Source organism: Manis pentadactyla, chromosome 12, assembly GCF_030020395.1.
Source record: "Manis pentadactyla isolate mManPen7 chromosome 12, mManPen7.hap1, whole genome shotgun sequence".
Classification (NCBI taxonomy): Eukaryota; Metazoa; Chordata; class Mammalia; order Pholidota; family Manidae; genus Manis; species Manis pentadactyla.
Genome location: NC_080030.1, coordinates 93602872 through 93627311, shown reverse-complemented (window position 1 = coordinate 93627311; position 24440 = coordinate 93602872). Strand labels below are relative to the sequence as shown.

The following is a 24440-nucleotide window of genomic DNA, read 5'->3' as shown; positions in this document are numbered from 1 at the left end:
AATGTTAATGTGATTCCTCAACTCTGAATTTACAGGATTCCCAGCACTAGGAGAGGAAGTAAAAGGCATTAACGCCAGTTTCCCGGTTTTCATACTGTGCTGTAGCTGTGTAAAACGGCACCGCTGGGGGGAGCTGGGGAAGGTATTGTTTCTTACAAAGGCATGTAAATCTACAATTATCTCAAAATAATAGATCTCATTTAAAACAAAAAGCTAAATAAAAGGAAACAGAGGAAAGGGGTTATGAAGCCAACACCAAGATACAACAACCTTCAGGGCAGGAAGTTTAGTAGAACTGCTGTTAGGAAGTAAATACAGTTAAACCAGAGAAGTATCTTTGATCGTTCGAGTCTTGGTTTTTGATGTGAAGAGAAAAGAAGGTACTGAATAGTGGGCAGGCCGGGCGACTGCACCCATGGACTCAGGAGCCGTCTGGCAGAGCTGTCAGTAAGGCTGTAAATAACGAAGGCGCGTGATGTCTGGAGAGCACAGTGTTGAGACCTGCTCTTCAAGAAGTGCGTGGCCTCACCCCATCTGCCAGATAGGAGAACTGAAATTAAAAGTTACTGAATTCTGCAACCTCAGGAGAGTCTCCATGGGCACCATACTGAGTCGAGGACTTTCAGGAAACATAAAACAGGAATTAGCAAATATGTACTGCTCAGAAAACATTACAGTCATAAGTTAGGGGTGAGGTAAAATTTAGTACTTTTCCCGAAGACATGAAGTTATTCAACCCACTCTGGGAAAAACAGGTAGGTCACAGTCTTGCAGGAAAACCTGGTCATGTAGAACTGATGGTTGTTTGCACCTTAACTCTGAAATGTAAGCTTGTGGCAGCCATGACAGTTGGGGTTTGATACAGGATAAAGCTGTTGTGTCCCACTTTCAGACGGGAAGCAGTCACACAGCAGCACTGAATGGACAAAAGCCACTTTCCTTCCTACTTTGAATGTGCACCTTAGGGGTGATTCACACATATTTATAGGGCCCATTGAGGGTTCTCAGGCCTGCTATCCCCTACCCCAGTCCCTGCCAGCAATTCTGAACTTTTCACTCTTCTCCAACACACTATCCCTGCCCTGTAAATTAGGCTGCATTGCCCAAGATAATACTTGATGTGTAACATCAGCTTGTGGTAGCCCAGAGTGGGTTGGGTTCCAATTCTCTCCACTGAGCACTTTTGCTATCCTTGTATAAATGGGCACGATACTTTCTGGTGTCAGATGATCGGGCCAAGAGAGATGGAGAAAGCCATGCACCCCATATCCCATTATGAAGTATCTTTCCTTTCATTTGACTCAAAAGCATAATACCTCTGTCCCTACCCCCACCTCTGGCTGCTGCAGTTCCCAGCATATACTGGCCACTGGGCTGCTTAGTCAACCAGAAAGAGGCATCACTGGTTCCCCATGGCCAGCTTCAATTCTTTCCCCTTAAAGACAAGTGCAGTCCTGAGACAGAGACCCTCATCCTAAAGCAATGGATGGAAAGCTTCAGAGGCATGCCAGCACTTATTGGAAGCATTACATTTTATAATGGGTCCTTTTAACTATTTTTCTTAATTTCTATTTGTGCTGTACAGTTGACAACCCATTAAAGGCTTTCAAGGGTGAAGGAAATTTAAATTACAAAAAATGGGGTGTGGAATGGTGCCATACAGGCTCCTGAGAGAGTCATAATAAGCTTCCTGAGAAAACGTGACAGAATTCCAGTGAATAAAGAATAAAGACTGGAGAATTGGAGGCAATGGGTAATATATTGTCTTTGGCATCTATACAAAAACATACAGTTGACCCTTGAACAACGAAGGGGCTGACCATACCCTCTGTGCAGTTGAAAGTCCACACTGAACTTTTGACTCCTCAAAAACTTAACTGCTAGCCTACCGATGACAGGAAACTTTACCAAAAATATAGTCCACTAACATATTTTGTATGTTACATTTTTATATACTGTATTGTTAAAGTAAGCTAGAGAAAGAAAACGTTATTAAGAAAATCATAAGGAAGAGAAAAGGCATTTGCAGTACTATGCAGTATTTACTGAAAAAATTTTGGAAAAAGTGGACCTGTGCAATGCAGACGCATATTGTTTAACAGACAACTGTACATTTATCCAGCCAACACTGTGATACACGCTGAGCATCCAAGATTTAAAATACATAGGCCATTCCACCCTGCGCACTCGGCCCACTGGATCTGGCCGTGGAGGCAGGCACTGCAGCAGGGAAACAGGAAAGAACTTTTTCCTCCTGACAGGTGCCAGTGCTGCATGCCTGTGACCCCCGCCATCACTCCAGGTGCTGAGCAGCTCCCAATAGAAGAGCTTCTGGGCACTAGAGGAGACTGCCTACATGAAGATATTAGTCCATAGTAATCATTAGAAATACGAAACGGCAGAAGAACTTTGTACAAACCAGAAACCCTCAAACACCCCAAAGAGGGCTCAGTGAAACTGAAATCACCAATCTTCTTCTTAAGGATTTCAAAATAAAAATCAAAAACATGCTCATGGAGCTACAGAAAAATATTCAAGATCTCAGGGAGGACTTAAAGAGATAAAAACTTTGAAAAATACAGTATCTGAAATGGAACACACAACAGAGGGATTTAAAAGCAGATTAGATGAGGTAGAGGAGACAGTAAATGAAAAAGAAATAGAGAACAGGAAAACAAAGGCAAAGATCTCCCAACACAAGTTACCCTACCAAGACAACACTAAGACATATAATAACTAAAATGGCAAAGATCAAGAACAAGGATAGAGTATTAATAGCAGCCAGAGAGAGAAAAAAGATCACGTACAAAGGAAAACCCATCAGGCTATCATCAAACTTCTCAACAGAAACCTCACAGGCTGGAAGGGCCTCATGCATGATGTATTTAATGCAATAAAGCAGAAGGGTCTCAAACCAAGAATACGTTTATCTGGCAAGATCATCATTTAAATTTGAAGGAGGGATTAAACAATTTCCAGATAAGCAAAAGCTGAGGGAATTTACTTCCCACAAACCATCTCCACAGTGAATTTGGAGGGACTGCTATAGATGGAAATGCTCATAAAGCTAAATAGCTGTCACCAGAGAAAATAAAACCACAGTAAAGGAAGTAGACAAATTAATTACTAAGCAAATGCAAAATTAAATCAACTACCCCCAAAGTCAGTTAAGGGATACAGAAAGAGAACAGAACATGACACCTAATATAAAAACAGTGAAGGAAAAAGAAGAGGACAAGAAAGAAAAAAAGAACCTTTAGATTATCTTTGAATTAGCATAGTAGGGGAGTTAAGTTTGTTAGATAGTAAAGAGGCTTCCCTTAAACCTTTGGTAACCATGAATCTAAAGCCTGAAATAGAAATGAGTACATATCTATTGATGATCACCCTAAATATAAATGGACTGAATGCACCAATCAAAACACATAGAGTTACAGAATGGATAAAAAAAAAAAAAAGACCCATCTGTATGCTGCCTACAAGAGACTCAATTGAAACACAAACACAGACAGACAAAAAGTGAAGGGATAGAAAAAGATATTTCACACAAATAACAGAAAGAAAAAGCAGGAGTTGCAGTACTTGTATCAGACAAAATAGACTTCAAAACAAAGAAAGTAATAAGAGACAAGGACATTACATAATGATAAAGGGGACAGTCCAACAAGAGGATATAACTATTATAAATATCAGTGCACCCAACACAGAAGCACCGACATATATGAAACAAATACTAACAGAATTAAAGGGGAAACTACAATTCAATGCATTCACTCTAGGAGACTTCAACACACCACTCACTCCAAAGGACAGATCAACCAGACAAAAAATAAGAAAGGACACAGAGGCACTGAACAACACATTAGAAGAGATGAACCTAACAGACATCTACAGAACACTCCACCCAAAAGCAGCAGGATACACATTCTCCTCAAGTGCACATGGAACATTTTCAAGAATAGATCATATACTAGGCCACAAAAAGAGCCTCAGTAAATTTAGAAGGATTGAAATTGTACCAACCAGCTTCTCAGACCACAAAGGTATGAAAATAGAAATAAATTATGAAAAGAAAACAAAAAAGCCCACAACACATGGAGGCTTAACAACATGCTCCTAAATAACCAAAGGATCATTAACCAAATAAAAACAGAGATCAAGCTATATATATGGAAACAAATGACAACAGTAACTCAACACTTCAAAATCTGTGGGATGCAGGGAAGGCCATGCTAAGAGGGAAGTATATTGCAATTCAGGCTTACCTCAGGAAAGAACAACAATCCCATATGAACACTCTAAACTCACAGTTAATGAAACTAGAGACAGAAGAACAAATGAGACCCAAAATCAATAGAAGGAGAAACATAATAAAGATTAGAGCACAAATAAATAAAATCAAGAAGAATAAACCAATAGAAAGGATCAATGAAAGCAGGAGCTGTTTCTTCAGAAAATAAACAAAATAGATAAACTCCTAGCCAGACCTATCAAGAAAAAAAGAGAGTCTACACACATAAACAGAATTAGAAATGAGAAAGGAAAAATCACTACAGACACCACAGAATACAAAGAACTATTAGAGAATACTATGAAAAATTGTATGCTAACAGATGGATAACCTAAAAGAAATGGACAATTTTCTAGAAAAATACAACCTTCCAAGGCTGACCCAGGAAGAAAGAGAAAATCTGAACTGACCAATTACCAGCAAAGAAATTGAATTAGTAATTAAAAAAACTACCTAAGAACAAAACTCCTGGACCAGATGGCTTCACCACTGAATTTTATCAAACATTTAGCAAAGATCTAATACCCATCCTCCTTAAGGTTTTCCAAAAAGTAGAAGAGGAGGAAATACTTCCAAACTCATTATATGAGGCCAGCATCACTCTAATACCAAAACAAAAGACACCACACACACACAAAAAATTACAGACTAGTATCCCTGATGAACATAGATGTAAAAATATTCAAGAAAATATTAACAAGTCAAACTAAAAAATACATTAAAAAATCCATCATGATCAAATAGGACTTATTCCAGGGATACAAGGATGGTACAATATAAGAAAATCCATCAACATCATCCACCACATCAGCAAAAAGAAGGACAAACACCACATGATCATCTCCATGGATGCTGAAAAAGCATTCGACAAAAATTCAACATCCATTCATGATAAAAACTCTCAACAAAATGGGTATAGAGGGCAAGTATTTCAACATAATAAAGGCCATATATGACAAAATCATAGCCAACATCATACTTCACAGTGAGAAGCTGAAAGCTTTTCACCTAAGATCAGGAACAAGACAAGGATGCCCACTCTCCCCATTTTTATTCAACATAGTACTGGCGGTCCTAGCCATGGCAATTAGACAACACAAAGAAATAAAGGGCATCCAGATAGGTAAGGGAGAAGATAAACTGTCATTATTTGCAGATGATATGATATTGTACATTAAAAAACCCTAAAGAATCCACACCAAAACTACTAGAACTAATAACTGAATTCAGCAAAGTTGCAGGATACACAATTAATACACAGAAATCTGTTGCATTCCTATATACTAACAATGAACTAGCAGAAAGAGAAATCAGGAAAACAATTCCACTCACAATTGCCTCAAAAAGAATAAAATACCTAGGAATAAACCTAACAAAGGAAGGGAAAGACCTTTACCCTGAAAACTACAAGACACTCATGAGAAAAATTAAAGAAGACACCAATAAATGGAAACACATCTCATGCTCATGGATAGGAAGAATTAATATTGCCAAAATGGCCATCCTGCCTAAAGCAGTCTACAGATTCAATGCAATCCCTATCAAAATACCAACAGCATTCTTCAAAGAACTAGAGCAAATAGTTCTAAAATTCATATGGAACCACAAAAGACCCCAAATAGCCAAAGCGATCCTGAGAAGGAAGAATAAAGCTGGGGGGATTACACTCCCTGACTTCAAGCTCTACTACAAAGCCACAGTAATCAAGACAATTTGGTACTGGCACAAGAGCAGAGCCAGAGACCAATGGAACAGAATAGAGAGCCCAGATATAAACCCAAGCATGTATGATCAATTAATGTATGATAAAGGAGCCACGGATATACAATGGGGAAATGACAGCCTCTTCAACAACTGGTGTTGGCAAAACTGGACAACTATATATAAGAGAATGAAACTGGATTATTTTCTAAGTCCATACACAAAAGTAAACTAGAAATGGATCAAAGACCTGAATATGTCATGAAACCATAAAACTCTTAGAAGAAAAAATAAGCAAAAATCTCTTGAATATAAACATGAGTAACTTTTTCCTGAACAAATCTCCTTGAGCAAGGGTAACAAAAGCAAAAATGAACAAATGGACTACATCAAACTAAAAAGCTGTACAGTAAAGGACACCATCAGTAGAACAAAAAGGCATCTTACAGTATGGGAGAATATATTTGTAAACGACATATCCAACAAGGGGTTAACATCCAAAATATATAAAGAATTCATGCACCTCAACAAACAAAAAGCAAATAACCTGATTAAAAATTGGGCACAGGATATGAACAGACACTTCTCCAAAGAAGAAATTCAGATGGCCAACAGACACATGAAAAGATGCTCCACATCGTTAGTTATCAGAGAAATGCAAATTAAAACCACAATGCGATAGTACCTCACACCAGTTAGGATGGCCAACATCGAAAAGACTAGGAAAAATAAATGCTGGTTAGGATGTGGAGAAAGGGGAACCCTCCTACACTGCTGGGTGGAGCATAAATTAATTCAATCATTGATGAAATCAATATGGAGGTTCCTCATAAAACTAAAAATAGAAATACCATTTGACCCAGGAATTTCACTCCTAAGAATTTACTCAGAGAAAGCAGGGTCTCATATTCAAAAAGACATATGCACCCCTTTGTTATTGCAGCACTATTTACAATAGCCAGAATATGGAAGCAACCTAAGTGTCCCTCAGTAGATGAATGGATAAAGATGATGTGGTACGTATACACAATGGAATACTATTCAGTCATAGAAGAAAACAAATCCTACCATTTGCAACAACATGGATGGAGCTAGAGCATATTATGTTCAGTGAAATAAGCCAGGCAGTGATAGACAAGTACCAAATGATTTCCCTCATTTGTGGAGTATAACAACAAAGCAAAACTGAAGGAACAAAACAGCAGCAGACTCACAGACTCCAAGAAGGACTAGCAGTTACCAAAGGGATGTGTGGGGGAGTTGGGTGGGGAGGGAGGGAGGATGGGATTGAGGGGTATTATGATTGGTACACATGGTGTGGGGTGGGGGTCATGGGGAAGACTGTGTAGCACAGAGAAGACAAGAAGTGACTCTGTGGCATCTTAGTACACTAATGGACAGTGACTTCAATGGCGTATTGGGGGGGACTTTATAATATGGGTGAATGTAGTATCCACACTGCTTTTCATGTGAAACCTTCATAAGAGTATATATCAATGATACCATAATAAAAATAAAAATAAATAAGAAATAAAAAATAAAAAATATTGGTGTCCAGCCAGCACCTGCAGAGATTCTTACTGGAGTATTTTTCAAAGATTCCCTGGTGATTTAATGTGAAATTGGGCAGGAGAACTACTACTTCACAGCCTCTCTGACAGGTGGGGGCATTCAGCAATGAGAAAAGTTCTTCATTACATAGGGTAGCACAGGTTCCTAAAACTCAACCAGCCTTCGCCCCCAAGCTCATTTGCCCAGACTGAAAGTCTGCTCTCTGTGCCTGATAAAGTCTGACCTCAAAGAACCAACCTTGATAGAAATGTATTTAGTAGCCAACAAGTCTGGACTTGAAGAAGTTGCAGGTGATGGCAAAAGAAAGGTCTTAGAGTATAAAATCATGGGTCTTCCAGGTGACTTTTCTGACCCTCTAAATCAGAATGGAATTATTTTGCAAGACAGTTCTCTATAAGGGGACACACCATAAGTGGCAAAGCAACTGTGGTCGTATCAGAAGTCACTTCCCTCTGAAATGTCAACTGCTGCATCCAGAATGCCTCTGATCAAGGCCTAAAAATACTGCCATCTGGGACCTTATACAGTGTAAAAATCAGTTTACAGTCTGTATTTTGAGAGTGGATGATCAAAATCCTCTGTTTGCTGCACTCATTTCTAATGAAAGATCCGTCTGTTTGCAGGAAGCAGGAGGTGTCAGCCACGGTGCTCTGCAGTTAATAGCTGTACCTCAATCCCTGAGTGTTCTCAACATTTGGGGAGTGAAGTGGCCTGTCAACTCTGTAAGAGGCTTGGGGAAAAGTGACCTTATGTAGGAAAGCTCTGTGGTCAAAGGTTTTATTTGTAATTCCTAGAAATACTTAAAGAAAACATACAAGAAAAAGGAAGATTAAAAAAGGAGGAGAGCCTATCACGTGCATCTTTCTTCCAGGCTCCTGAGCATGGCTGGCCTCTCCCGAATTCTTTTCTTCATCTGAAGGATTAAGAAGATCTGCTTCAACTAAACACCGCTGCCTCTCCCCAGTTCTCTTCCTCTCACAAGGAAGGAGGTACAAGAAAGTGGAAATGATGAACTGCCTTGCTGACTTCACAAATGTAGGTAAGAGGCAGTTGCCACCGCAAGGTTACTCTAAAATAGTGGTTCTCAGCCTGGGCTGCACGCGATGATCTCCATGCGGAGATCCCACCCCCAGAGATTCTGGTTTCATCGGTCCTGGACATGCAGATTTTTTCAAAACTCTGAGATGACTCTAATTTGTAGCAGGGTTGACAGCTCTGCTGGAGTTTGGCACAGGATTCCAAGCTCCCATACATTAATCCTAAACACAGTCTTTGGGTGGATGGCTGGTCACTGACAAAAAATGTTTGGTTTGAGAGAAGTATTTTAGGGAAAAAATCTAGATAGGATGATTCCTACTCAAGGAATGACTTCAGTGCAGTAACAGCATATCTCTAAACTCATAGGAGACATGAAACTGGGGTAGAGGGATTCAAGCTTCAGTAACACAAAGAATAAAAGAAAGGAGAATGGCAAGCATGTGAGTTCCACTGGGAAGCTGCCCCACAAAAGTTGGGGGAATCTTCTTTTCAATGGAAAAAAAGCTATTAGGGGCAGTGGATAAAGCAAGGGTTCATTCTTTTTTTCCAGAATTGAGAAAAATCTACAGAAAAATCTACAAGGAATGTTTATTCCACACTGGCTTTTCAGAGCCCAGAAATAAATCAATATAATATTGATTGTAGTCCTTGTGAAATATATAATCAAATATTTTTATATGCCTTTTAAATGCCAGAGCTATTAAAACAATGGAGCACACCCTCCTTCCTCCGTGAGACAAGGGCAGGCCAAGGTTATAGATGACCCTCCTCTAATCCGTTTTCCACACTGGGACAGAAAGAGCTTTCTGAGGTACAACTCTGATGCAGTCACTCGTCTGCTGCACATGCTCCATGGATCCACTTCCCACCCACAAGGCTTCCATGCCCCTACAGCCTTCCCCCTCTGCAGCTCTCCTACCCTGTGCTCCAGCCACACACGGCTTGCCACACAGCCCTACTGTGTCACACCTCTGTCTTTGTCTATGCTGCTCCCTCTCCTGGGAAGGCCTTCTTCCCTGTACCCCAGTCCTCCCAAGTCTGGGCAAACTTACATCTTTCAAGATTCATCTCAAAAGTAACTTCAACTATGAAGCTTTTCCTGACCCACTGATAAAGAATGAACACTCCCTCCTTTGCCCACCCACCTCCGCTAACATGGCACCTTACACTTGATCCCACTTAGGTTTTACCTGTTCTAACCTTCCCACCTAGACTCAGCCTTTTGATGGCAAAGACAGCATTTTTTCCATTTACGTGACCAGCACTTTTAAGACAAATGATATAAAGTATGTTTTCAGCAAATTTATTTTATGAATTGAATTTAACTGAATGTACTGAATGAATTTAGCTCTCCAAGAATTAATTTCTCCCTCTCTTCTCTCCCTCAGCAACTACTTGCTTTTTTAATTTTATTAAGGTATGATTGATATACACTCTTATGAAGGTTTCACATGAAAAAACAATGTGCTTACTACATTTACCCATATTATCAAGTCCTCACCCATACCCCAATGCAGTCACTGTCCATCAGTGTAGTAAGAAGCCACAGATCCACTGTCCCTTCTCTGTGCTACACTGTTCTCCGCATGATCCCCCCACACCATGTGTACTAAACATAATACCCCGCAATCCCCTCCTCCCTCCCTCCCCACCCGCCCTCCCACACCCCTCCTCTTTAGTAACCAATAGTTCATTCTTGGAGTCTCTGAGTCTGCTGCCATTTTGTTCCTTCAGTTTTGCTTCATTGTTATACTCCACAAGTGAGGGAAATCATTTGGTACTTGTCTTTCTCCACCTGGTGTATTTCACTGAACATAATACCCTCTAGCTCCATCCATGTTCTTGCAAATGGTAGGATTTTTCTTCTTATGGCTGAATAATATTTATTCCATGGTGTATATGTACCACTTCTTCTTTATCCATTCATCTACTGATGGACACTGATTGGCTATTGTAAAAAGCCAGCACCTACTTATACACACCAGGAAGGAGGATGGAAGGCTAAGAAGTGGCCAGAGGGGAACACTTCTCGTGATAACACCGTGATTGCTCAGGCTGACTGTCATTACCTACCATTGGTGTTCTGTGCCCAGTGACTGAAGACAAAAGTGAGGGGCTGTTCAACAGACACATGAAAAGAGGCTCCACATCGCTAATCATCAGGGAAATGCAAATTAAAACCATAATGAGATATCATCTCATACCAGTAAGGATGGCCAGCATTGAAAAGACTAAGAACAGCAAACGCTGGAGGATGCGGAGAAAGGGGAACCCTCGTACACTGCTGGTGGGAACGTAAGCTAGTTCAACCATTGTGGAAAGCAATATGGAGGTTCCTCAAAAAACTAAAAATAGAAATACCATTTGACCCTGGAATCCCACTTCTTGGAATATACCCAAAGAATACAACTTCTCAGATTCAAAAAGACATATGTACCCCTATGTTTATCGCAGCACTTTTTACAATAGCCAAGATATAGAAGCAACTTAAGTGTCCATCAGTAGATGAATGGATAAAGAAGATGTGGTACATATACACAATGGAATACTATTCAGCCATAAGAAAGAAACAAACCCTACCATTTGCAACAACATGGATGGAGCTGGAGGACATTATGCTCAGTGAAATAAGCCAGGTGGAGAAAGACAAATGCCAAATGATTTCCCTCATTTGTGGAGTATAAAATGAAGCAAAATTGAAGGAACAAAATGGCAGCAGACTCAGAGACTCCAAGAATGAACTAGTGGTTACCAAAGGGGAGGGGTGTGGGAGGGCAGGTGGGGAGGGAGGGAGAAGGGCACTGAGGGGTATTATGTTTAGTACACATGGTGTGGGGCATCACGTGGAGAACAGTGTAGCACAGAGAAGGCAAACAGTGGATCTCTGGCAACTTGCTGCACTGATGGACAGTGACTGCATTGGGGTATGGGTGGGGTCTTGATAATATGGGTAAATGTAGTAACCACATTGTTTTTTTTCATGGGAAACCCTCATAAGAGTGTATATCAATCATATCTTAATAAAAAAATTAAAATAATAAAAAAGCGAGGGGCTGTTTTGCCCAAGCAGGAAGTCAATCAAGAGCTATTCTGAGAACTGGAGCTTCCTGAGTCACTGTGTAGCTATTGCTTTTCGGGCAGCAAACTGAATAGAAAGCTGGCCTTGTGACTGCCTGAGTGAGATCTCTCTGTCCAGACACCATTCTCTCTCATGCTGCCATCACTGGCTCTGCAGGGACTGTACAAATCTGTGGAAGGCTCTCCCGAGGGTTTCAGGTCCTGGTACTGCTCCCAGGTTCCTAGTGCAGAGGATAGACAAGTGTCTAGGAGCTGCCCTTTTACCTAGCCAAGACTGGGACATTGTATTTTGGAAGTTAAATGAGGAATGGTCTGGTTGCTGTCCCAGGTGCTGAATCCTAACAGGGACATGGGCTGTGGACATGGAGCTGTCCGCTGTGCTGATCCTTCTCAGCCCAGACTTCCTTACTGCAGCAAAAGTCTATCTCAAATTGCCTGGGCTGTAGGATTTGCCCCATGGTTTTAGACTTCGGCACACTGACTTGAATGACCTTCTGTTGATTGCTGGCTTGAAGTACAGAGATTCTTTCAGGCAAGGAGGAGCAAATCCTACGCTGCTGGGTCACTGAATATTTTTTCAAGTGGAATGGAGAACCTCTTTCATCCTCACTACCCTCACCACTGGATTTCTCATGAAGTGCCTTCATGATTTTCCCGATTCCTAGATGAAATATTTCCAGTACGCTGAGGAACAAAGAGATGGCTGCAATGCTGTGCATAAAGAGCATGAAAATGGCCTTCTCTGTGGGCCTGGATACAAAGCAATCTACTGCACTGGGACAAGGAGGTTGAGTGCATTTGTAAAGGGGGTGCATTTGAAATCCGTAGAGAATATACTGGCCTACCATGAACACTACTTCCAGCACAGATCTTGTCAAGATGTGTAAGATGTAAGTACGTGGCAGAAATCCTTTCAGAGGGACTTCATGGATCTTCTTCTGTTCCTCCAACATCTTCAGTCCTCTATCTTCTGATGCTCGTCCAACTCAAGCTCTGGATTCTCCATCTGTGCTCCAAGGTGCGATTTTTTTCCTCTGCCTCTTCTTTTCAAAGACCCTGAGTCTATAAAGTGCATGACCCATAAACACCAGACAGGGAGAAGACACAAAGATGATCTGTAAAGCCCAGAAACTGATCAAAGAGATAGGGAAAGCACCATCATAAGAGATATTGTGGCAACCTGGCTGCTGGGTGTTGCAGGCAAAGGCTGACTGTTCGTCATTCCAAACATCTTCAGCAGCCACACCAGGCACCAGCATTCGAAAAAGGAAGAGGATGGTCAACAAAATTTTCCCCACTATGGTTGAGTGGGAGTGAACTTCCTCAAGGACACTGCCCAATAAATTCCAATCCCCCATGGTAAGAGAATAGTGTCTGAAATACACAGAAAACACTGAGGTTAATAGTACCCTTCGATGTAATCTCCAAAACACAGCAGTTTCTTTTCTCATGTCAGCAAAACTATGAAGAGTTTTCAGCCCTGATATTTACGGCCCATGCTTGATGTGACAGGATGCTTCCAAAGATTATCAGTTTTGGGGGAGAAAAAAATAACACTAAAGAACCTCCACAATCTGACCCAATTTCCTTTCTATCCTCTTCTCTTCCACACAAAGTTGGCTATCATTTCAGTACACTCAATGGCCCTCACATTTGTACAATGTATTCCATTCCACAATTCTGCTCATTTCTCTACCCTTCTGAGATGCCCCATTTATCAAACATACTACATGACCATACATCAGTCTCAATTACTTCAGCAGTTTTCCTTAGCCATCCCAAGTCAGTGATTTTTCCCATTCCTGAATTCCTACACTATTCTTTATGCCACTCAATTAGCATTGTGCCTAAGATGAGTTTTGTGATGGTTGTGTCCTATGTCCCTACTTCTGGAAAAGTACATCCTTCACAGATAGACTTTACTATAGCATTTTGGTCTTTGTGAACAGATGGTGTCGATAAACAATAATGGATTGCATTGTCTTTTCATTTTAAAACTCAGTTCCTTGACCCTATCACTGGAATAGTCAACAGAAAAAAAAAGTAGATCTACATTATATATTATCCATAGCTTGCACCGCCATGACTGCAAATACAAGAAATCAGCTAAATAAGCCCTCAGGAACTAGCACAGGGTAAGAGTGAAGATTAAACAGACACAGACACAGTACCACCAATAAGACATATGATTACATCCACAAAGCCACATCTGGAACAGCATGTTTCCACAGAAGCTTTGTTAACTTGGGAGAAAAATTAGTAACTGATTCTTTAGCAAGCTTGGGATCTGAGAAAGAATTAAGGCATAGCTGACATTATAGGTTATTTGGTTTATCCTAGAAAAAAGATGTCTTTCAAGGTTCAATGAGGTTAAAATACTTGGTAGGTTAAAAACTTCTAAGATGTGGAAGACTTCCACATATGAAAGATAATGGAGGTAAAACAGGGAAGTTTTATTAAAACAGATAATGAAACAATTTTATCCTTCCATAATTCATTAATTCAATACTTCTTACTAAAATCTCACTATCATGTAGGCTTGTGCTAGATGTCAGGGAATTCAAAAAACAAACAAGTATACCTGGGCCAGCCCTCATGGTACTTAGTCATTAAGGACTCCTACTAATAGTGAAAAAGAACAAATGACTAACTCAAAAATAAAAGAGAAAAAACATGGAATATTCTCCCCACTTATCCCCAAACACAAAAATAAATTCCAGGTGGAATAAAGTACTAAATGTAAAAAAGTAAACCATAAAAGACATAATAAAATGTAAAAGAATGTTTTATGATCTTGAAGTAGAGGAAGGCTTTTTTAAGCACATCAATTCCAGAAATTGTAATTGGAAAAAACATATAGATTTTAATCAACAAAACTGAATGGCAAAAGTGGAGAGGTCCAGAAGACATTTGGGTTTAGAGAACAACCTCCACCCAAAAAAGGTACAAACTAGAGACAAATATTTGTGAATTATCATTCAATAGATAGAGGAGATCACTCAGGGACAAGAAGGCCAAGTGACCCAATGACAGAACACTGAGAAACAGCACAGGGTAGAAACTCCATAAATGAAAATGAGAAATGGCCAAAGGGAGGGGGAAGACTATGAGGGCAATGTCACCGAAAACCAAGGCAGAGTTTCAAGGAGAATAATTAGCAATGCCAAATACATACACATACAGCACTATTTTTAAAAAATTAATGGTGGGATAGACCATGCCCAAGGATTAGAAAACTAAGTATTTGTAAAGATGCCAGTTCTCCCCAAATTAACTGATGCAAAGATTCAGTGTGGTATAGTATATCACTGAGTACAATACAATCCTGTAAGAGTACATATACGTGTATGCATCTGTATAGGAGATGTGTGTGTGTGTGCATACATGTAACTATATGAACGTGGAGAAAAAATACAGGACACACATCAAGAAATTAATGTCGGTTACTGCAGGTCTGTAAGAGGTGATGAGGATGGAAGAGGAGTTTACAGGGAGAAGAAAAAAGGCAAAAAAGACTCTTATTAAGCAGCTTGACTGATTTTATCCAATGTAATATATTTAAAAAGTAGCAGATAACCTCTCAGAATTTGGGATATAAATGAGACTTTTATATCTTATTCTACATACTTGTGAACTGTTTGAAATTCAAAAATTAAAACTGTAGCCATATATAGTACTTACAAATGAGAACCTGAATTAAAAAATTTTGGGCTTACATCTCATTAACTGAAGCAATAATTTCCTAAGTTCTAGCTTCTCAAAGAGTTTTTATGGTCTTTTCCCATAATTATTCCTTTAGAAATTTCTGGCCATTATTCTTCATTAAAAAATAATTCCTTTAGCACTTAAAAAATCCAGAGCTTCTATTTCATATAAAAACTAGAAGGTGGGGAAGCTCACTCATTTCATTAACTTGCTCTCCACTTGGCAACCCTAAACTCTATAGTGCTTCTTTTTGCCACTATCTCTTTAAAACTTGGAAATTATTAAATAACAAGGAAAGGAAATGGGCCAACCTGAAAAACCGAAATATCATCACAGATACTGGCATACAAAACAGGTCCTTTAGACAAGTATTCCTACGTTTCCCAAAAATAACTACATTTACCATTAAGTAACTACAGGTCCTAGAAATATTCTTGAATTTTCTTTAATTATCAAATAGGAATTTATCAGCTATGTAAAAAGCTGGCACTCCTTTCCTGAATTTTATTTCACATCTTTCTATCACCACAGGGATTTCCTGTATTTCTCATAAACAAGAAAGTCCACATATTTGCCACTTACCTTATAGTTGGTCAGAAAAAAAAATTGCGACTGGGCTCAAAGAACCTGAAAGCTGGAACATGTCTGGCTAATTGGAAGAACTGCTGCTGGTTCCAGATATAAAGGCTCTGATCAGCTGGGTGTGGGGCCCAACCCAGAGTGAGCCCAGTAATTCTGATCAATAGAGTGTAATCTAGTCCTCCCACAAAGCCAAAATGTCCCTTGGCGCTTTGCAAATCGTAATATACTTTGCTGATGGGCACCATGTTGGAACACCTACCTCCTGGTGTATCATATTTGGAAATGAAAAGTGAAACAAATGAGAATTTTCCCTTTTTGTTTGTGGATGATTACAGTGATTTGAGTTTGGGTGCATTTCTTTCAACTGATTGATTGTTCTGGGAATAGATGTCACAGATCAATGGGTCACGTCCGATTTCATCAGCTGCCTAGGGTGAGTCTCACCTCATCAAACGTGAACAAGTAATAATGGAGTGACAATCAAATTCAAAGTGTTCTTGCAAATCATGCTATGCTGAAAGGAGAAACATCCTAAGAAGAGATTAAAGATTTTTTCGGTCAGAGAGGAGGCCGCACCTGTCTGTAGATTACATATTCTAGCAATATTCTATTAGGCTGAAACAGCTCAGGAAAATATTTTTCTTTTCCAACAGAGATTTAGAGACACTTAGAAAGCTCTGTCACATTTTTGTAGAGAAAGCATTCAAATTCCGAAGAGGCCAAATGACTTGCCCAGTGCAGATGGAGACTAAGTCTCCTAATTTCTAGTCTATCTAATTAGTCACATCTCAAGTACATAATCTTACTGCCATCTTAGAGGAGTTGACAGCAAAAATGTTACTGGAACACAATGGTAGCTTTAAATCACAGTTCCTATGCACATTTCTAAGCCTGCTAGTTTCCATATAAAATGTAGAAAGTACATAAAACTATAGATAGATCCTAAACAGCATTTGCCTATTCTATTTTCAGATATTTCATTTCCAAGAATGATTAATAAAAGGTAAACTGGTGAGGAGGTTAGATCTCCACTCTCTGGCACATTTATTTGCTTCAAGTACAAATTGACTATCAGAATTAACTAGAGGTGAAAATAACATATTAATATGTGTATTTGTACAGTAGTGGTTGCATACACTGTCTAAGAAAGCCCTTGATATTTAATTCTAAAATTCACCTGAAAAGTAATGAATTTAATATTTAATGCATTTTGTCATAATCAAAACATTAAAATCACACACTCATGCACAGAGTAATTCATAAGGGTACACAAAATACAAACATCAGTTTCCTCAAGGGAAGGTGACTGAATGACTCGGGAAGAGGTGACAGGGCACTTGCACACCGAGTCCTCTGAACAATGAATGTTTTACCTATTCAAGAAAATAAATGTTTCAACTAGAAAACAGAAATACACTCAACCATATGCAACCCTATGTCTGATTTGTTAAATTTCCTATAGATGGACCTGATTCCTTCACTCTTAAAGACTTTTAGCAGGTGGGCAGATATCTTTAGGACAGACCTTCACTCTTAAAGACTTTTAGCAGGTGGGCAGATATCTTTAGGACAGAGGCACAGTGGGTGACTCTCCCATAACCTCACAGTAATCATTCGAAATGGCCTTGATGAGGTAACTAATCCCAGCACTGCATTGTCGCCAGGAAAGGAGGGTCTTCCCCCGGCCTCATCCCCAACCAGCCCAAAGGCTGGATTAGGGCCCTATCCTTAATAAGAGAGATTTGAAAACATAGGAGTGCATGTCTTAGTGGCAGGAATCTGCTTACTAAGGATGAGAACCACTGCCAGAGAGAACAGCTTTTTTCAGCGTTCCTACTTTCACCCACCACAGTTAGGCTGAATCTATGGAGTTACTGGCAGGCCCACAAACTCAGAGAAGCAAGAAGGGAACAGAAAGTTTAGAGAACAAATGGCTCGGAATAGAACAATGGGCATGGTGGGAGAGCCCCCTGGCTACTGCCTTTGTGTCAGTCAATGGTAGCACACTTCCCAAGCCAGGGCATCCACTGCTGGTGATATGATGGACTCCCAGGCAGAAAGGTTGTTTTTCATGCAGCCAGTTGTGAAACATTTAAGATTGTGAGAGTCAATGTAATACTAAATGAAGAGAAGACACGTGTAATAGAGGGTAGCAACAGCTGAAGAGGAAAGCTCATTTGAGTCAAGTCTCTCACCTGCTGAGATTCAGGGAAATCTACAATGAGGAAATAAGAGTTTCCCAGGAGGAAGTGTGAGAAAGTATATGAACTGGGGTAACCAGTTGGGTTCTTGCAAAGAATCTGGCATTCCTCAGATAAAAAGTGTTACCATGACAAAAAATAACCACACCAGTTACAGAAAAACAAAACTGAAAAAAAAAAAAGGTCGAGACAAGTGAGTTTCAAAAAAATTTTAGCAGAATCTTAACTCAAGCAATTGTGCTGGGAATTCCAATACTACGCAACAAATAAAAAGTCCCTCTAGTTGAAGCCAGCCAAGGTGAAGGGCCCAAGACTTAACTACCTCACTTCTCTACGTTCCCCAATCTAAACACTTGACTCCGAAATCCAGTTTGAATCTTGTTTTATTAGAAGCCCCCCCACTTACAAATAAGGAAAAGAAAGTCCAAAGATTGTGGGTTTCCCAAAGATACACCAGGAAAACAGTTAAAGTAGTAATTGCAGGTTAAGGTTTAATGGGTGATCACTTAATATGTGTCCTTCTTAACACAAGGATTTTGTGCTTCCATATCCCACACACTTTGCTTCAAGAAGGAAGTGAATTTTTTTTTCAAGAATGAAGGTTTTATTTTAATAAATGATGGGACACTCATATATCACAATAACAGCAAAACTGTACATAAATATTTCTTAGCTAGGCAAGATACTCACAATACACTGGTTAGAGAAAATTTAGGTTACAAAATAATATGTAAAATATTACTCTATATCTAATATATACTGAATTGTTTCCCCCAACCCTCCACAAATTTACACATTAAAGCCCTAATCCTAAGTGTGAATATACTGGAAGATAGAGTCTTTAGGGAGGTAATTAAAGTTAAATGAGGTCATAAGGATAGGGCCCTAACCCAGTAGAACTGGTGTACTTTTTTTTTTTATATCATTAATGTACAATTACTTGAACAACATATGGTTACTAGACTCCCCCTATTATCTGTATATACAGCCTTCCCCATGTCCCCATATTATGTGTGCTAATTGTAATGCCCCATTGTCCCCCTTATCCCTCCCTTCTCACCCACCCTCCCCAGTCCCTTTCCCTCTGGTAACTGTTAGTCCATTCTTGGGTTCTGTGAGTCTGCTGCTGTTTTGTTCCTTCAGTTTTCCTCTGTTCTTATACTCCACAAATGAGGGAAATCATTTGGTACTTGTCTTTCTCCATCTGGCTTATTTTACTGAGCATAGTAATAATACCCTCTAGCTCCATCTGTATTGTTGCAAATGGTAGGATTTGTTTTCTTCTTATGGCTGAATAATATTCCATTGTGTATATGTACCACCTCTTCTTTATCCATTCATCTACTGATGGACACTTAGGTTGCTTCCATTTCTTGGCTATTGTAAATAGTGCTGCAATAAACATAAAGGTGCATATGTCTTTTTCAAACTGGGCTGCTGCATTCTTAGGGTAAATTCTTAGGAGTGGAATTCCTGGGTCAAATGGTATTTCTATTTTTAGTTTTTTGAGGAACCTCCATACTGCTTTCCACAATGGTTGAACTAGTTTACATTCCCACCAGCAGTGTAGGAGGGTTCCCCTTTCTCCACATCCTCGCCAACATTTGTTGTTGTTTGTCTTTTGTATGTTGGCCATCCTAACTGGTGTGGGGATTGAGGGGTATTATGATTGGCACATATGGTACAGGGTAGATCATGGGGAAGACAGTGTAGCACAGAGAAGACAATTAGTGACTCTGTGGCATCTTACTACACTAATGGACAGTAACTGCAGTGGGGTATGGGGGAGACATGATACATGGGTGAATGTAGTAACCACATTGTTTTTCAAGTGAAACCTTCTTAAGAGTGTATATCAATACCTTAATAAAAAAAAGAAAGAAAAAGAAGATACATCAGGCTTCATTAGCAGAGCATTTCTGGGAAGATGGAGTCACTTATTTCATAAATAACCTCTTAAAATCTTCCTTGTGAGATCATGGGGAGAACAGTAGCACAGAGAAGGCACATAGTGGATGTGTGGCATCTTGCTGCACTGATGGACAGTGAGTGCATTGGGGTATGGGAGGGATTTGATAATATGGGTAAATGTAGTAACCACATTGTTTTTTCATGGGAAACCTTCATAAGAGTGTAAATCAATCATACCTTAATAAAAAAAATTTTTTAAATCTTACTAGTGAGGATTTTTAAGTTTCTAACAATATTTGTCTTTGAATTTATTACTATTTCCTATATGCTTTTTAAAAGGTAGTTCTAAGCAGCATGAAATTAGACCTCACCTGTCACTTGTAAAACATTCTAGGATGTCAACCTCATAGATTTAATGAATCTATGAAATGCAGAGTTGACTATCTCATATTTAGGAGATATCATTGCTCAGTAAACATAGCACTTCTATCTCACCACTTTCAGCCAGTCTCCTCTCCTAATCCCAGGATGTGTGCTTACTGATATAATTTAAGCCATTACTCTGGCTTTCAATGACACCCTTATGAATTTATTTCACAAATATGCCTGCAAACGTTGGAGATGATCTCTATGTAAGTGATTCATTATAGTATTGTACGCAGTTTCAGAAGACAGGAAACATCAGCATGTTCATCAATAAGGAACTGGTTAAATAAGAAAATGTACGAATATGGAATTCTCCACTCTAGATGACTAAATTAAAATAGCAAGGTACATAACTTTAAAGGATACAGTTACTTTTGTGTAAGGGAATAAATTAGAATACATACTTGCATTTGCATAAAGAAATTATAAAAATATACATAAGAAATTAAAATGAGATTAGCCTAATAGGACAAAGACAAGGATAGGAGCAAGACTCATGATACTTTTTATATCTCCTTGATTTTTAAGCCATGTGAATGTATTAACTAAACAAAAATTTAATTAAAATTAATTTATCCACAAGACAGTAAATTTATGCCTTCTTCAATTCTTGTCTACCTTGGCAGCTTTCAAGGACCCAATCAATCATATAGCACTTCTATGTGGCCCTAACTCTTTGCTCATAACTCTAGTATATCATTTCCCAGTTAGTTGGGTACTTGTCTCCCCAGAAACTGAACTCCTTCAGAGGAAGAATGATTCATTCTTTTTTTTTTTTTGAGAGGGCATCTTTCATATTTATTGATCATATGGTTGTTAACAACAATAAAATTCTGTATAGGGGACTCAATGTACAATCATTAATCAACCCCAAGCCTAATTCTCAATGGTCTCCAATCTTCTGAAGCATAACGAACAAGTTCTTACATGGTGAAGAAGTTCTTACATAGTGAATAAGTTCTTACATGGTGAACAGTGCAAGGGCAGACATCACAGAAACTTTCGGTTTTGATCATGCATCATGAACTATAAACAATCAGGTCAGATATGATTATTCGTTTGATTTTTATACTTGATTTATATGTGAATCCCACATTTCTCCCTTATTATTATTATTATTATTTTTAATAAAATGCTGAAGTGGTAGGTAGATGCAAGATAAAGGTAGAAAACATAATTTAGTGCTGTAAGAGGGCAAATGTAGATGAACAGGTCTGTGCCTATAGACTAAGTATTTATCCAAGCTAGACAAGGGCAACAAAACATCCACGGATGCAGAAAATTTCTCTCAAAACAGGAGGGGTGAGGTTCTAAGCCTCACCTCTGTTGATCCCCAATTTCTCACCTGATGGCCCCCCTGCGACTGTGCCTGTCTTAGGTTGTTCCTCCCTTGAGGAATCTTACCCGTCTCTGGCTAACCAGTCATCGTCCGGGGCCATACAGGGAAATGTAAAGTTGGTAAGTGAGAGAGAAGCCGTATTGTTTGAAAAGGTTAGCTTTTTACTTCTTTGCAGATTTATGCCCTGTGGGTTTTATGCCCAGCATTTGTCTTGAGGTATGTTTACCACTTGAAAGAATTAGGGTACTCAGTAAATTCGATATGAGGCACGAATTCTATTTAAGGTTTGTAATTAGGAAGGAAGAAGAAAAGCTATAGAAGTAGCAGACGGAAGAAAACATGGGAAGATTGGTTATTTCTTTGACATATCTTCTTGTAGAGTAACTTAAGCATGTAATGGTTTTAAACTACTAATTAAATTGCGCACACACATTAACATAATAGGAATACAGTTACATAACCAAAGCAATTACCAGCCATCTCCAGTGAAACCAAGAAAACCAGTTAGGCACCCTAAGCATTTGTGAAAACTTATCAATGATATGATGGATATTGTCTAATTGAATTTGAATAGTTTGAGAAAAATCAGACAATTTAAAACAACACATTCCTGGGAACTGTTCACATCCCATATGTTCTTTTAACAGTAGATAGTCTGTAGTCTCAAGATTTTGGAGCCCTGCAACTTACACTTCTCCTAATTCTTGGTTGAGTTCCAACAGTATAGATGCAGTCAAATTTGTTATTTTACTGTATGCACAGGCCAGCTTAGATATCTCCCCCTTCATTCCAATGGCAATTCCAGGACCTAGTGGGATTAATGCAGCTACAACTGCAACAGCGCTAGGATCTTTGTTGAAGTTTTTTGATTATCATCTTCTGGAATAACTCTTCCAGAGGATGTTGATGTTGGAAGTTCTTCTTCATATCGTATCTTAATTCGTTTTCTGGGTGAATGATTCATCTTTTCATCACCAGTTCCTATCACAATGTTGGGACTTAGGCACCTCAATATACATTTAATTTTTAAGACATACCCAAGTACACTGAATCAAGTTAATCATAATCCTTGGCTTATGGCACACTGCCATGATTCACCCATACATGGACCTTTAAAAAAAATGTATTCTTTAGTAATATAAAATCCATGAACCCGCACCAAACCAATAACTAGAACCCTGAAATTATGTTTTCCTAGATGCTTCTCCAGTACCCCTTCCCTTTGCCACCCTGAACCTGTATGTATGCTCTAACAATATATTTAGTTTTACCTGCACTGCTTTTAAACTTTCTAAAAAGGGTACTATTTCAACAAATGGTGCTGGGATAACTGCATATCGCATGCACAAAAATGAATGTAGATACAAACCTTACACCGTTCACAAAAATGAACTCCAAATGAAAAATGAAAACAAAAAATCCAAAAAGCTCCAAATCTGCAGAACACTGCGATGGCAGTTCTAAGAGGGAGTACATAGCAAAACAAGAATACCTCAAGAAACAAGAACAATCACAAATAAACAGCCTAAACCCACAATTAAAGAAACTAGAAAAAGAACATTTGAAACCAAAAGTTAGTAGAAGGAGGAACATAATATCAGAGCAGAAATAAATAAAATAGAGAAGAATAAAACAACAGATAAATGCAATGAAACCAATAGCTGGGTCTCTGAGAAAATAAACAAAATAGATAAAACCCTAGCCAAGACTTATAAAGAAGAAAAGAGAGTACATGAATAAATAAACAGAAATGAAGAACAGTCACAACAGATACCACAGAAACTCAAATAATTATTAGAGAACAGTATGAAAAACTGTATGCCAATAAATTGGAAAACCTAGAAGAAATGGATATATTCCTAGAAAAATGAAACCTTCCAAGATTAACCCAGGACAAAACAGAATATCTGAACAGACCAATTACCAGCAATGAAATCAACCTGGTAATCAAAAAACTCCCAATACACAAAAGTACAGAACCAGGTGACTTCACAGCTGAATTGTACCAAACACTTAGAGAAGAGCTAATACCCATCCTTATTAAAGTATTCCAAAAAGTAGAACAGGAGGGAATACTGAACTCATTTTATGAGGCCAGCAACACTCTAATACCAAAACCAGACGAAGACACCACAAAAAAGGAAATTACAGACCAATGTCCCTGATGATCACAGATGCAAAAATCCTCAAAAAAATATTAGCAAACCGAATTAAAAAGCACATCAACAGGATCATCCATCACAACCAAGTGGGATTTATTCCAGGGATGCAAGGGTAGTACAATATTTGAAAATCCATCAATATCATACACCACATTAACAGAAAGGATAAAAACCACATGATCATCTCAACAGATGCTGAAAAAGCATTTGACAGAATTCAATATCCATTCATGATAAAAACTCTCAATAAAATGGGTATTGAGGGTATGTACCTCAACATAATAAAGGCCATATACAACAAACCCATGGCTAATATAATAGCAAATGGCAAAAAGCTGAAAGCTTTTCCTCTAAGATCAGGAACAAGACAAGGTTGCCCACTCTCCCCACTCTTCATAGTACTGGAGGTCCTAGCCACGGCAATAAGACAACAC

At 38.9% G+C, this 24440-nt stretch overlaps 1 protein-coding gene across 1 annotated transcript; it reads right to left on the bottom strand.

Moving 5' to 3' along the window:
* Positions 1-11680: 11680 nt before the first annotated feature.
* GJA10 (gap junction protein alpha 10) lies at positions 11681-13038 on the bottom strand. The gene is given in 5 exon segments (XM_036896836.2): positions 11681-11915; positions 11917-12030; positions 12032-12650; positions 12653-12710; positions 12712-13038. Coding segments are annotated over 5 exon segments (1353 nt in total).
* Between the last annotated feature and the right edge of the window lie 11402 nt (positions 13039-24440).